Below are 13,937 nucleotides of genomic sequence, written 5' to 3' on the forward strand. Positions count from 1 at the left end.
TAAAGATTTAATCTTTATTTTAGGACATGGACTTTGTACGCTTTATCATCAACTGCTTTAAGGTTTATTACCCTAAATACCTCTGTAAGTAACTCACTCCTTTATAAAAAATATAATATATTGAAATTGTAGACAATATCTGAGAATTGTGAAGCATTTTATTATAGACTTTCATACCTGAAACTTTGTTTTCTGATGAAGAGTTTTTAAATGTGTTCTTAGATGAATGGGTGCATATCCTGATAGGTAAGGAGGAAAAATTCTCATAAGTAGTTGTTGTCCTTTACAGTGAGTTTTAAGAGTTTAAACTCTCAACTATATATATGACCTCCTATGAAACGTGAATGCACACACATACTTAAAATACACATTTATTTCCAAGATGATCTTATTTTTACTAATCTTTCACTTTATAAATTCATTGAAAACAATATTTATCATATTGAACTTTTTGCATGTAACCATATAAGCACTATTGATACACAAAGTACACGAATTGCTATTAAAAGTTGCCATTAACAGAATCCTTGACTAGCGCGCCTGAGTTTGTTTTTACTTCTGACTCTTCCATTCATTACCTGAATGACAAACTCCTAAATCTTTTCCAGTGTACTCAGTTTTTATTTGTTGGATTCATATGATAGGTTCCCCCTAGGGAAAACAAGAGGCCAACCCACGTAAATAGTCGAATATACTTCAGCCCAGTAGGACAGAAGTGAAGACAGAAGAAAAGCAGCAGGGACATCAGAAAGTAGAAAGTCATGGATCTTCCTGGGCATACTCCTGGCGAAAATCACCATTAGAGTCTTCTGGAACTCACGATGCAGGGGACACGAAAGCACCAAATCCTCACATCATCTTTTGGCCTGCTTTCCTGTTACTGTTAAAGTGGAGTAAGGAGCAGATAGAAATTTCGCATGATGGCAGTGCCACCTAAGCCCATACTTCCATCTGTGCCGAAGGAGCATTTATGAATATCTTTCGGTAAAGAATGCCCAGCAGTGTCCAGGTTGGAACCTCTAGGATCTCTGTTCCTTAGGAATTCTTGCTGTATCTGCCATGTGCCATGAATCATTAAATCTTGCAGAGTAGTGCCACTTAGCCGTCACTAAGGAATCACCACCCCATTTTATTAGCTCGTTTCTCTTAGGAACAAAATCAAAAGAAAATATCTACTTTTTATTGAACTATCTAAAGGAATTTGTGAAGAGCCACTCAGGAATAGTATGAATATCATTACTTTATTAAATGTATCTAAGATTCTTTGGGGAGAATTATTAATAAATTCATGGATTATATAAAGATGAATGCTATTCATTTCAATAAACTAGAGATAATATATATGTCTGCCTGCATAATGTAGTTTTTGCAGACACTGACTTTTGTGGCACCTTTAATTGATTGTGCTTCCAAATCGGTCATGAAATATAGCTATTGTATCTTAAAATCTTGAGTCCAGACCTTTTCACACTCCCCAGAAGAAGACTAGCGTATTAAGCATCACAAGCGTCACGGAACCCCTTAGCAGATCCTTATTCCTCATTTGTACTTTACTTGTCCTACAAAGTTACATTTTGATTCAGCTTGAATAGAAGAGTGAATTGATAGCAACAATCCCCTTTGTGGTTTCGTGGTTCTTTCTCACAGTTGTTAATAGAGCTTTTTAATATATCCAACTCAGTGTGCAAATACAACTTCTGTATGCTTTGGAATTATTGGCTTCCTGGAGCTCATAATATTGAGAAAAGTAGAACTATTTTTGTTTCTTAAAACATAGGATTTATTAAAAGGGATATGGGTAACTGTGAGACTCGTTTTGACAATATAATCTGGAAAATTACAGTTGAAACGAGAGATTAGACGTAGAAGTGTTTTTAAGGTTCAGTGGCCTTCAGCACTGATGTGACATGCTGCAGCCAAAGTCTCCACTTAGCCACTGCACTATTTTCTTTTGTACCTTTCTACAAATAACAAAAGTAGTAGGTGAACAGAACAGGCTGTTTGCCAAAGGACAGCGCGAGTGCATTACTGATTTTCCACAAGCCATGCTCTTGGGTGGGCCTCTCCCTCGGGTGAGATGTTGCTCCAGTTCCTGCACCACTCACACGTCACTGAACTAAAACTCAGCAGCCTCACTTACTACTGACATTCAGGTGACCAGTTTTTCTAGGCCAGGGATAAGTGATGGTACTGTCGAGGTACTAAGTCACATTCAATGAATTTTTTTTCTTCTTTCAGCAAAAATAGTCATCTTTGATATGCCTTGGATAATGAATGGTGAGTATTTTATTTATGTCTTCCTGAAACAAAATGTCTGACTTCCTTTCTTTCTTTGCCAGCTTAACCATATTTCTGCAATTGATTTTAAAAATGTTTTGATTGTACTTGGTGTACACTCCTAAGAGGCTGGAGCTGGAACACTTCAAAGCTGTTCCTAAGCATACTGGGCTAACAGTCCATTCCCAGGCTCAGCGAGAGCCGCCAGGCTTCTTCAAAAACAGCCTCAAGGTACTCAGCTATTCAGATAAAACCATAGCCACCTGCTTCAGTCTGTTATCCAATAGATAGAGTATGTCAGAGAAGGCAGGCCTTGGCTGGGTTTCCTCATGGGCTTTGGGCATTGAGGAAGAAAGTGGGACAAATCTGAAATTAACACTAGGTCACTGCAGTCCCATGACCTTTTTGACAGTCATGATATATATTTTTCAAAGCCATTGAAAAGGTATCTTATGATAACAATGCTTGTATGGTGCATGCCCTGTGTGGAATTCAGAGAAAAATACAGATTAAATGATGAATAATGCCAAAAGTACAACTAAATTATTAAAATGTGGGCTGAAAGAGGGGACATCACCACTGACCTTGCAGAAATAAGAAAGGATTATAAGCCAATACTAAGACTACCTGTATGTCAAGAAATTAGATAACCTAGGTGAAATGAACAAATTCTCAGAAGCACACATATTGCCAAAGCTGACCCAAGAAAAATCAGAGTAGAAGGATAACAAAGGAACTTGAACTAGTAATGAAAGAACTTCCCACAAAAAAAGCCCATGCCCATGAGGCCTCACTGGTAAATTCTGTGAAACATTTAAGAAGAATCAACACCAATCCTTTGCAAACTTCTAAAAAGTGAAAAAGAAGAAATACTTTCCACCTCTCTTTATGAGGCAAGTATAACCCTAATATCAGGCATCATAGAGAAAGAAAATTACAGACCATATCCCTTAGGAACATAAACACACCAGTCCTCAATAAAATACTAGCAGACTGGATCCAATAGCATTTAACAAGCATTATACACTATGACCAAGTGAGATTTATCTCAGGAATGCAAAGCTGGTTCAACCTGTGAAAATCAAGCAATATAATCCACCATATTAATAGAACTAAAGTGGGGGGAAACTACATGATCCTCTGAATAGACAGAGAAAAAACACTTGACAAAATCCGGTGCCCTTTCATGATATAAAAGCAGTCTACAAAGTCAGCAGCAAAGAGTTGAAGCAACACAAGACCACAGTCAACTCTGACATGAACTGAAGGCACTCCTTGAACTTTCTGAAAGCTTTTATACCCATGATTACGATTCAGATTAGAATCAGCCGTGGAATATGAAACGTGGCTCCGAGTCCAGGGAGGGGCCCGATGCAGAGCATTTTACTTCACCAGCATCCATATGTGGCAGTACACATCAAGTATTCTCAACCAGGGAACTTCACTCAAGCCTCAGTGTCCAGGTTTCTTTTAATGTATTTAATTACATAGGCATGATTGATTGCCCACATGGTGGATCTGTCTGTGGTCCCTCCAGAGGCTGAGTGAGATCTCTGATTCAAAGCCCCACCCTAAATCCCAGGTAGACTTTTCAGCCATGGCATGCTCCCACCCTCAATCATATTCTTCCTATGTGACCCAAGGTCCCCAGGCAAACAAAAACAATCCTATCAGGCATAAAGATCACCTCCCAGAAGCAGAAGACCTTACTTCTTTGGATAAGGGGAATTCTTCGGTACACAAAAGAGGACTTGCTCAGCCTGATGATGGACATCTCTGAAAACCCACAGCCAGCATCATACTTAGCAGTGAGAAAATGGATGCTTCCCCCACTAAGATCAGGAACAAGACACGACTGTCTGCTCTCCCCATTTCTATGCAACATTATACTGGATGGTCTATCCAGGACAGTTAGGCAAGAAAGAAACAAAACAGACTCAGACTGGAAAGGAAGAGATAACACTGTCTCTATTTGCAGATGACATAATCCTATAGAAAATTTTAAGAAATTCACCAAGTTATGTATTAGAACCAAGTTCAGCAAGATTGTAGGATACAAAGTCAAAACACAAAATCAGTTCTATTCCAATACACTAGCAATGAATAATCCAAAAATGTACTTTTAAAGAACTTCATTTATATCAGCATCAAAAGCATAAAATAATTTCAAAATAAAATTAATAAGAGTTCAAGACATGTGTAATGCAAACTACAAAACCCCAGTCCAGAACATTCAAAGACCTAATGCTAATGCAGAATAGGCAGGAAATTAGGGGAAGAAATAAACTGGAATATTTTCCCACAGTTTCTGTCTCACAGCCCTGCACTTTAACTCCACTCCCTTACGTGCCAATCCAGTACACCCATTTTCCCACAACGCACCTGAGTATCCCCTACACCATGAAAGAGCACACAGCATGACGAACACATGTAAGCTGAGCTCCACATAGAGACACCATGAAGCTCCCAGAAGACTTCACACACTGAACTCCCAAATTCCACCCCATTTGTATATTCAATTAGGGCACCACCCCACCCCCTAAAGGGGACCATTGGACAAGGGAATGGCCCATTTTGGCCTTCTTTCTCTTGCCTTCTCTGGCTCTCTCTCCTTGTGGGCAGCTCTCTTTTATGCTGGCCCTCTCATGATGAGTATCTCTCCTCACCCAAATGTGTACGCACACCCTCACTTGAAATAAATCCTGTTCACATTTGTGCACCTTACTTATACCTCTGCTTTGAATTCTTATCTCATGCTGGGAGCAAAGACTTGGAATAAAAACTAGGGAACACATCCCCGCAGCACTATGTAACAAATACCTCACGTTCATGGATTTGCAAAGTAAAAAGGTAGACATCAGTCTGGGGAGAGCTGGGGGGAGGGGAAGGAAAATAATGAGAAGTTCACATGGTTGAATGAGGCAAGGAACATGAAAGCATGCCCTGTCCTATAATTTTGTGGGTGAGTCTCTGCAGCCTGCTGCCAGGGGTGAGCGTTCAGTTCTGTAACACTGTGCTGATAAAGCCCTGGGAGGAATTTCTCAAAGTCCACACCCAGAAAGCCCTTCACTCAGCAGTATCCCAGAAGAAGAGGTACAGGAGAGGAGGAATGATGGGCCCATACCCATAAACACTCCAGTCTGAATGCAGACTGTGCCCTCGGGTCTTTACTGAGTTGCCCACCTGGCCTGCCAGGTGCATACTTTACATTAAACACTACTAGTTTGCTTACTGCCTATTTTGGTCTCAGTCTGAAATTCCTTTCTTATGGGGCACGAGAACCTCTGTTCCAGCCATCTGCAGTAACAGATTAAAAGACTTAAGGCCCAGATTGAGTTTCTGGCTCCTGGCTTTGCACAGGCCCAGCCATGGCTGTTGCGGGCATTTGGGGAGTGAACCAAAGATGAAATCAATCAACCTCTCTCTCTCTCTCTCTCTTCCTCTCCCTCTCTTTCCAAAAAAAAAAAAAAATCTTTTAAATGTTTTACAAAGATGGCAGCACTTCCCAAATTGATATCCTAATGCAGTTGCTATCAAAAGCTCAGCCACTTTTTTGGGGTGGGGGGCAAAAATCAACAATCTGGTCCTAAATTTATATGAAAATTCAAGAGGCCCAGAGTAGTCAAAATGGTCTTAAAAAATTGGAAGACTTTTACTTCCTGATTTCAGTTTATGACCAAGCTACTGTAGTCAAGACCTTGTAGTGTGGGTATAATGTAGCTCCATGAGACAGACCAGAGTCCAGAGATGAGCTCAACATTTGTGATCAGTTAATTTTCTTTTTTTGACAATTCCAAAATAATCCAGTAGAAAAAAAAGAAATCTTTTTCATAAGTTATGCTGGCAAACTGAGAATCTGCATCGAAAGGAATGACGTTGGACCCTTAAAGTTAAGAACTTTTATGCTTCCGAGTGCACCACCAAGAGGTGAAAAGATAGTCATCGAAGCAGAAGAAATGACTTACAAATCATACATCTGATAAGAGACATAGCTAGAATATATAATTTACAATTCACTAAAGACATATGGCCTGATTAAAAAGTGGATTAAAGATTTGTAGACATTTTTCTAAAGAAGATATACAAATGGGCACTAAGCAAATAAAAAGATACTCAACATCATCAGGCATTAGAGAAATGAAAGTCAAAGTGAGACAATAACAAATATTGGTGAGGATATAGAGAAATTGGAATCCTCAGTACACTGCTGGTGAGACTGTAAAGTGGTGTGGCCACCATGCAAAACAACTGGGCAGTTCTGCAAAAAGTCAAACCAGGAATGATCCATAAACCCCACTTCTTCAGATACCTGCAAAGTGAAAACATGTCTTCACAAAAACTTGCACACAGATGTTTATACCAGCATTACTCATCATCGAAAAGGTGGAAACACTTCAAAGGTTCATCAGTTGATAAATGGATAAATAAATACTGTGTATCTATAAACAAGAACTAAGTGCCAATACCTGTTCCATCTTGGATGAGACTTGAAAACATGCTAAGTAAACAAAGCCAGTATAAAAAGCCACATATTCTGTGATTCTGTGATTATATATATATATATATATATACACAATCTCCAAAAGCAGCAAATCCATGAAGATAGAAAATATATGAGGGGCCGGCACTGTGGTATAGCAAGTAAAGCTGCCGCCTGCAGTGCTGGCATCCCAAATGGGTGCCAGTTTGAGTCCCGGCTGCTGCACTTCTGATCCCCCTCTTTGCTATGGCCTGGGAAAGCAGTGGAGGATGGCCCAAGTCCTTGGGCCCCTGCACCCACCCGGGAGACCTGGAGGAAGCTCCTGGCTCCTGGCTTTGGATCAGCGCAGCTCCGGCCTTTGCTGCCGATTGGGGAATGAATCAGTGGGTGGACTGCCTCTCCTTTTCCATGTAACTCTAACTTTCAAATAAATAAATAAATCTTTCAAAAAAATAGATGAGTAGTTGCCAAGAACTGTGAGGACTCTTTGGTGTGATGAAGATGTTGAAAGATTACGTAGTGGTAATGATTGTACAACCCTGTGAATATACTAAAAACAAATGGTAATCTTAAAAGGGTATATTTTTATGGTATGTAAATTATATTTCAATAAAGTTGTTACAAAAAATTAGCTTTAGCACTTAATTTAACTCAAGGAGTATAGCTCCAAACATGTCAAGTTACTTAGCGGTTATGAAAATTCAGATGTTATGTGAAAAAACTGAAATCATAGTTAGCCAAAGTGAAAATGTGATTTTCTGAACTACTATTTAGCATGCTATTCTTATTTCCTGTGTTTTTTGCCAATGGCACTTGCAAATATAATTCCATTTTCCTCTTTTAATTTCTTTAATATGTGATCAGGATGTCACAATATAAGTCAAGTTTCAAAAATTAAGTGTGAATGAGAAATGACATGACAGAAGATTGAGAGTCCCAAGCAGCTGGGTTTGATAGTTCTTTCTTGTTGACTCCCTAAGTTCCCCCCAGTGTGTAAACCGCAGCGCCTGAGAGAGAGCCAGAGAAGATTCGGATTAGGAAGGAAGTCTGGGTCCAGCTCACACCCATAACAAGGAGGGCTGCTTCCTTCTCTTCCGGACCCCGTTGAAAAGGCCTTTAGGATTGTGGATTTATCAGAGCCATAAAGGAAATAACTCTTCATCCTACTATGCAGTTATTTATTCCCTGAATCACACTGCACTTTGATTCAGAGCCTAAAAGTGGTTGAGGTCATTGATAGATGTGTTCAGAGGCCAAAACCCTTACAAGTTCATTAATGAACATCAGGATAATTTAATCTTCCTAAATCTTTGTGGAACACTGGAAACCCATAAGGGTCAGTCATTTACAGTTACTGTAAATGCTTGCAAGAATTAGAGAATCTTAATTAACTATTTGGCCACGCAAAGATAAGTGTTAGTAGATATAGGCCAGACTGATTCCAGAAGACCTGGGCTAGCACATACAATAAATTAAGAAAATATGAAAAGAATTATAATGAAGTGACTGTTTTTTTCTTCAGCTGCTTTCAAAATTGTGAAAACTTGGCTTGGTCCAGAAGCTGTGAGTTTGTTGAAGTTCACAAGTAAAAATGAAGTCCAGGATTATGTCAGTGTAGAATACCTGCCTCCCCACATGGGTGGAACTGTAAGTATACTACCTGAAATCTGGACAATGGCCAGTTAGGCTGTGTTCTTTTCCCATGGCAAAAGGAAGATGCTCGATACCCAAGAGTAGCTACAAGCAATGTGCAGGGGTTTTTTATTTACATGTTGAAGTTGCTAAATGTTTCTTTTCCTAAGTGGTATGTTCGTGTGGTTATCAACTAAGGAGTACTCAGGAGAGTATGCAGAAACAAGTCTTCAGTCAAATGTCTCCCAGTCCTGTCCCCTACTCCTGGTCCCCTTCCCACTTGGATTTCTTTGTATTAATTCCAGGAGATATGTATTGCATAGATAAGCAAAAAAGCATGTATAATTCTTCCTCACACTCGTGTCTTCTAAACAGCTAGTATATTTATACACTCTGGTGTCATTCTGGGACCTTTTTTCTTTGAGATCATTCCAAGTCAGTATATGGCAAACTTGATTGTTTGTGGCTGCATAGTATTCCATTGTCTAGAAATGAACCATAAGCTGTTGACTTTCCTTTTGATATATCTTTAATCTGTTTCCAGTTGTTCGCTGTTCAAGTCTTTTTCACTTAAAACATGTTAAGTATAGAAACTGTGAAACATATGGATTTGGTATGCTTTGAGTCGACAATATTTCTTAATATACTTAATTTGTACGGTCTGCTTTTATACTTCCTGGCAAAATTCTATTCTGAGAGAAGCAAGATGACAGCTTTGGAATGTCCTCTGTTTTCTTTGATTAGAAAAGCCTTGAAGCAGTATTTTTAATTTGAAGTTTACTGCTGTCCTCTTCTGAGGCTTTGTATTTCACATATTAACCAGAGAGACCAAGTGTGTGGCCCAGGTCAGCTATGACAGTTAGTTAAAATAACAATTTATTTGACTTGTCATTTATAATAATTTGCCCATAAAAATTGTTGTGTCTTAAAATGCATTCAGTAAAACTGCTGTTTTCTTTTGCATGTGGAGAGGGTGATTTACTTCACAAAGGACCGTCTGGGCTGTGCTGGTTCTGTACTCTTTTGCCCTTAGAAAGATCGCTGCAGGGAAGATCCTTGCAAATAACTCTTGGTCCAGGGCCACAGCAAATATCCCCCAAAGGATAAGCTTCGAGAAGTAAAATAACTGGACCAGTGGGTATATACGGTTTCTCATTTAGATGTCTGTTGCCACGTGCCTCTAAAGAGATTGGGCCCACTTCCCTCCAGTGTGAGAACACTGGAACCATGGCTTGCCAACACCACCTACTCTCACGTTGGCTGTCTTTGCCATTCTCAGGTGAAGAAGATTGTACTGTGGTTTGCACTTGGCGTGTGTTTTGTTGTAAGAGATCTGGAGCAGCTTCCAGAGGCAGCCTTGGTTGGGTTTCTGTGAACTCTGTATCCTTCCCTCCCCCTTGTTCTGGTGGGTCGGCACACTGTTGCTTGCTGCTTTGTATATGTTAACAAAGGCTGTCTTTCATTTCTTACCTGTGTGATACATATTTTTCCAGTTGTGACCTTTTGTAAACAAAAAGCTTACTTAATGTGTTTTGTTTTCAGAGGGCTTTTCGGTTCCTGCTTCATTGATTGGTTGATTGGGTTTCGCTTGCTTGGGGCCATTGGGAATTGCTTTGTTGTCGCGTGCTCAGTTCTTATCGACATTTATCTCCTTCTGGAGTTTCTGCCTTGTGTAAAAGGGCCTTCCTTTCTTGGGTTTTAGTGTGTCTTTTTATTTTGTTTTGTTTTCAATCCTATTTAGTTTTGTTCTGGAGCTTGAATATTTTCTAATCACACACCTACTCATGCATGCATACATTTAAAGCTTTTATCTATCCACCATTTGTTTTGGCGTGAGGAGAGAGCTAAAGAGCTAATGGAGTCTTCATAGCTAGATAGCCAAATGTCCCACACCTCTTCCTTTCTTTCCCTTTCTAGCTTGACATAATGCTTCCTATATTTGAAATTGCACTACCTAATTCAATCAGTTTTCAAAGTAATGAATTTCAAATCTACTAGCCGTTTCTCGAGAGCCTGATCAATTCTTTTCTTTTAGGATCCTTTCAAGTACAGCTACCCACCGTTAGTAGATGATGACTTCCAGACGCCACTGTGTGAGAATGGGCCCATTACCAGTGAGGACGAAACTTCAAGTAAAGAGGATATAGAAAGTGACGGCAAAGAAACCCTGGAAACCGTTCCTAATGAAGAACAAACAGCTCTGCTAAAGAAGGTAACTGGAGGCAAAGGCTATGCTCTAGCCCCAATTTATAAAATATTTTAATTGCCTAAGAGAAAAATATTTTATGAATGTGATGAATGTGAACCTACCTTGATATAGTTTCTCTATCTCATTTTGTTTAAAGAGCACTTAGTTGGCACTCTTTTCACAAGTAATCAGGGATGAATGATAGAGGACAGATATGATGTTATAATTTAGAACAAATTTAAACACTTAAGGAAAGAATCATGTTACATTTTCTGCAGTGATCTGTTTGTAGCAGGCACTCAACTATATGTTAAGGGTCCTGTTAATATAGCTTACATGTGTCTCTTAGACCTAGTAAACCTAATTAAAAAGTATAATTTGGATTGACTCAAAATAATGTTTACTTTTTTGCCTAATAACATGCCCAAATGTCAGGGTAATAATAAATTTTCAGTGTCTTTTCCCTCTTCATTTTCTTTCCTGTGTCTTTAGCTTAACCCATCCGAACCTACTTCCAAAGTAGAAGAAAATGAAAAAGGCGATTCAAAGATAAAATCTTTCAAGAAACCCTTGAGTGTGTTTAAAGGGCCCTTACTACATATCAGGTACTCTTTAATTTTGTTAGCTACAGATTTAGGACAGATCTTGATCATCTTAAGGGAGCTGCAAAATTTAGAAAACTTCTATACTATTCTTGAAACTATGGAGATAACAAAATTTAAGGTGATCTGAAGTGTTGCCATGGTTCCCATAGTGATATTCTTAGCCACCTTTTTCTTAGTTATTCCACTGAGCCTTTAAGGACCTTCTTTGTGTGTCAGTTAATAAAAATGAATATTCATAAATTTCTAGTCATCTGAATCACCATTACATTCTTTTCTCATATTACTGATACTTGCACAAGTTCAGGTGTGTCAGAAATGCCACTGAAATTGGTCTTTGTTGATTTGACCTTCTAAAAGCCAAAGGTGAACTTGGGAAAATAGGTTTTTGACTAAAGCCCAACTTCAGCGCATGTCTATTTTGCCAGGTTATTTAACCCCAAATATGACTTTTTTATCATTATTTAAAGACATCTTTCCCACCACTGATGCTTTTGCTTGGGAAATCTGTTTAGCCTTAAGTTGATACTACTGCACCAGCCCACTTCAATGCTGATCTAATGTAGCAATTTTGTGCCCCTTTACTTGCAACTTTCCTGTGTAACTGTGCTTTAGACATGTCTGTTTTGAACAATACAGGAGTACTTCAGAAAGTCTATAGAAAATCGAATTAAAAGATAAAGTGGTTTGAATGCAAAAAATTTGTTGAAATCCATGCATAGTTTTCTCATAATGTGCATATTTTGTGGACTTTCTGAAGATCCCTCATACAACCAGACATTCAAAAACTCTAATCTCGGGTACTCTGGTTAACAAGATCAGTTTGGTTATATATAATTTTATTACTGTTATATTTAGATTTATCTCCACAACTTCAGTGTGTGCGTGTGTGCGTGTGTGTGTGCGTGTGTGTGTGACGGGGGTGCACATGTATGAGAGGCACATGTATTTTGTTTCTCATGGTTTTATTTTGCCATTTTTCCCCTTTAGAGTTTGTTTCCATTTTCCCTTATACTGGGAAAATTCCACATTTTGTGTTCCCAGGACGCCTGTGAGAAGTGTAGGCCCTAGCCTCGAAGTGTCCAGGTGGGACAGGAAGAAAGGCGTGGGAGAAGCCGGGCTGCGGCAGGACAGCGTCCAAGGCTGCGCTTTGGCTCTGCCCGCCAGCGCCTGTCCCCTTGGCATGGTCACAGCTGTGATTCCGTGCTGCTTACTGAGAGCAATTCAGAGATCCATCACTTCCCTGGCCTTAAGAGGGAACTCTAACAGGAAGCCAGCAACTGTGCTCATTTTCCATCTTGTCCAGAGCTGGCCACAGCCTTTCTGGGAGAACGCTTCCTCAAAATAGGTGTTCTCTACACGAAGGAATGTCCCTGATGGGCAGATATTCCTGGTAACAACGGATCCATTTAAAGGTGCATCTAAGCAGCAAGGGCTATCTGAAGACTCACCTTAGCTCAGTCATTCACCTTTTTATGCGCAACAGAAATGCTCATTTTTGAGGCACATGATACAGTTTGGCTAACATAATTATAAACTTGGCTTGAGTCTCTTCATTTCTATTTTAGGTCTTGAGCATTACATTGGCGCATGACAGTAAACTTTGAAGTCTGAGGCTTACTGTGTTTACTGTTTGATAAGTTCCCACCCCAAATTGATTTCCGTGTTTACTTTTCTCCTCTATTACTAAGGAAAGCCATTGTGTAATAAGAAATTGTCCTGTTACTTACATGTATCCCTAATGATCTTTCTTTATAAGTTATAGTCTTCTCTGTTAGATATGCCCCATTCTAGTCTTTCTGCAATTAGGTAAACTTGAAGTAGTGATACCTTCTTTGCATTGATTATAATCCATAACCTTCCCAAGAGTTGAAATAAATGCATCTTAAAATTGCATTGATTATAGGGTTGATACAGAATCTTCCTAATTCTGATTTCTATTCTTCTTTATTATGCTTCTGATATTAGGGAAAACCAGAGGACTTCTTAAATAACAGATATTGAATCAGTAAGATTAAAATATAAAATCATATTCGATAATTGTTTGTAGTCCTTTTAGTAAAATCTCTTTATCCAAATGAGCATAAAATATTAACCAAATATTTTTCTTAAAGTTAGCAATTAGATTGTCATTTATTCTGAGTAATATAAATTCTTTGTGTTTTTGTCACCATGTAGCCCAGCTGAAGAACTGTATTTTGGAAGTACAGAATCTGGAGAGAAGAAAACTTTAATAGTGTTGACAAATGTAACTAAAAATATAGTGGCCTTTAAGGTAAATATCTGAAAGATGTAATAAACAAATTGTGGAAATATAACATAGGAAGTGATTCTAGGCATATTCTAATTGAAAGACAGATAACTTTGAACTTGCACGGTGTTGTCATTTATATTTTTTGGCATGTTGTACTACCTTCTACTTTTTTAAAGATTTATTTATTTATTTGAAAGACTTACAGAGAGAGAGGCAGAGACCGAGAGAGAGAGAAAGAGAGAGAGAGATCTTCTATCCACTGGTTCACTCTTCAGATGGCCGCAATGGCTGGGGCTGCGCTAGGCTGAAGCTAGGAACCAGGAGCATCTTCAAGGTCTCCCACATGAGTAGCAGGAGGCCAAGTACTTAGGCCATTTTTAGCTGCTTTCCCTGGCCATTAGCAGCGAGCTGGATTAGAAGTGGCGCAGCAAGAACAGGAACCAGCACCCGTATGGGATGCCAGCGTCATAGGCAGCAGCTTTACCTACGATGCCACGACGCTGG

General features: G+C 39.1%; 1 protein-coding gene across 6 annotated transcripts in view; it reads left to right on the plus strand.

The window, feature by feature from the left end:
- MOSPD2 (motile sperm domain containing 2) overlaps window positions 1-13,937 on the plus strand; it is a 73,954-nt gene that overhangs the window by 29,604 nt on the left and 30,413 nt on the right. For all 6 annotated transcript variants that reach the window (XR_011385660.1, XM_008272359.4, XM_008272358.4 and 3 more), the window contains exons 6-11: window positions 24-84; window positions 2,239-2,277; window positions 8,280-8,404; window positions 10,425-10,601; window positions 11,070-11,182; window positions 13,358-13,454. Coding sequence is in view for 5 of the 6 variants with exons in the window: in XM_008272359.4 (XP_008270581.1) it covers window positions 24-84; window positions 2,239-2,277; window positions 8,280-8,404; window positions 10,425-10,601; window positions 11,070-11,182; window positions 13,358-13,454 (612 nt within the window). In the remaining variant the exon portion in view is untranslated. The remainder of the gene's footprint in view (window positions 1-23; window positions 85-2,238; window positions 2,278-8,279; window positions 8,405-10,424; window positions 10,602-11,069; window positions 11,183-13,357; window positions 13,455-13,937) is intronic.

This window comes from Oryctolagus cuniculus, chromosome X (assembly GCF_964237555.1).
Source record: "Oryctolagus cuniculus chromosome X, mOryCun1.1, whole genome shotgun sequence".
Lineage (NCBI taxonomy): Eukaryota > Metazoa > Chordata > Mammalia > Lagomorpha > Leporidae > Oryctolagus > Oryctolagus cuniculus.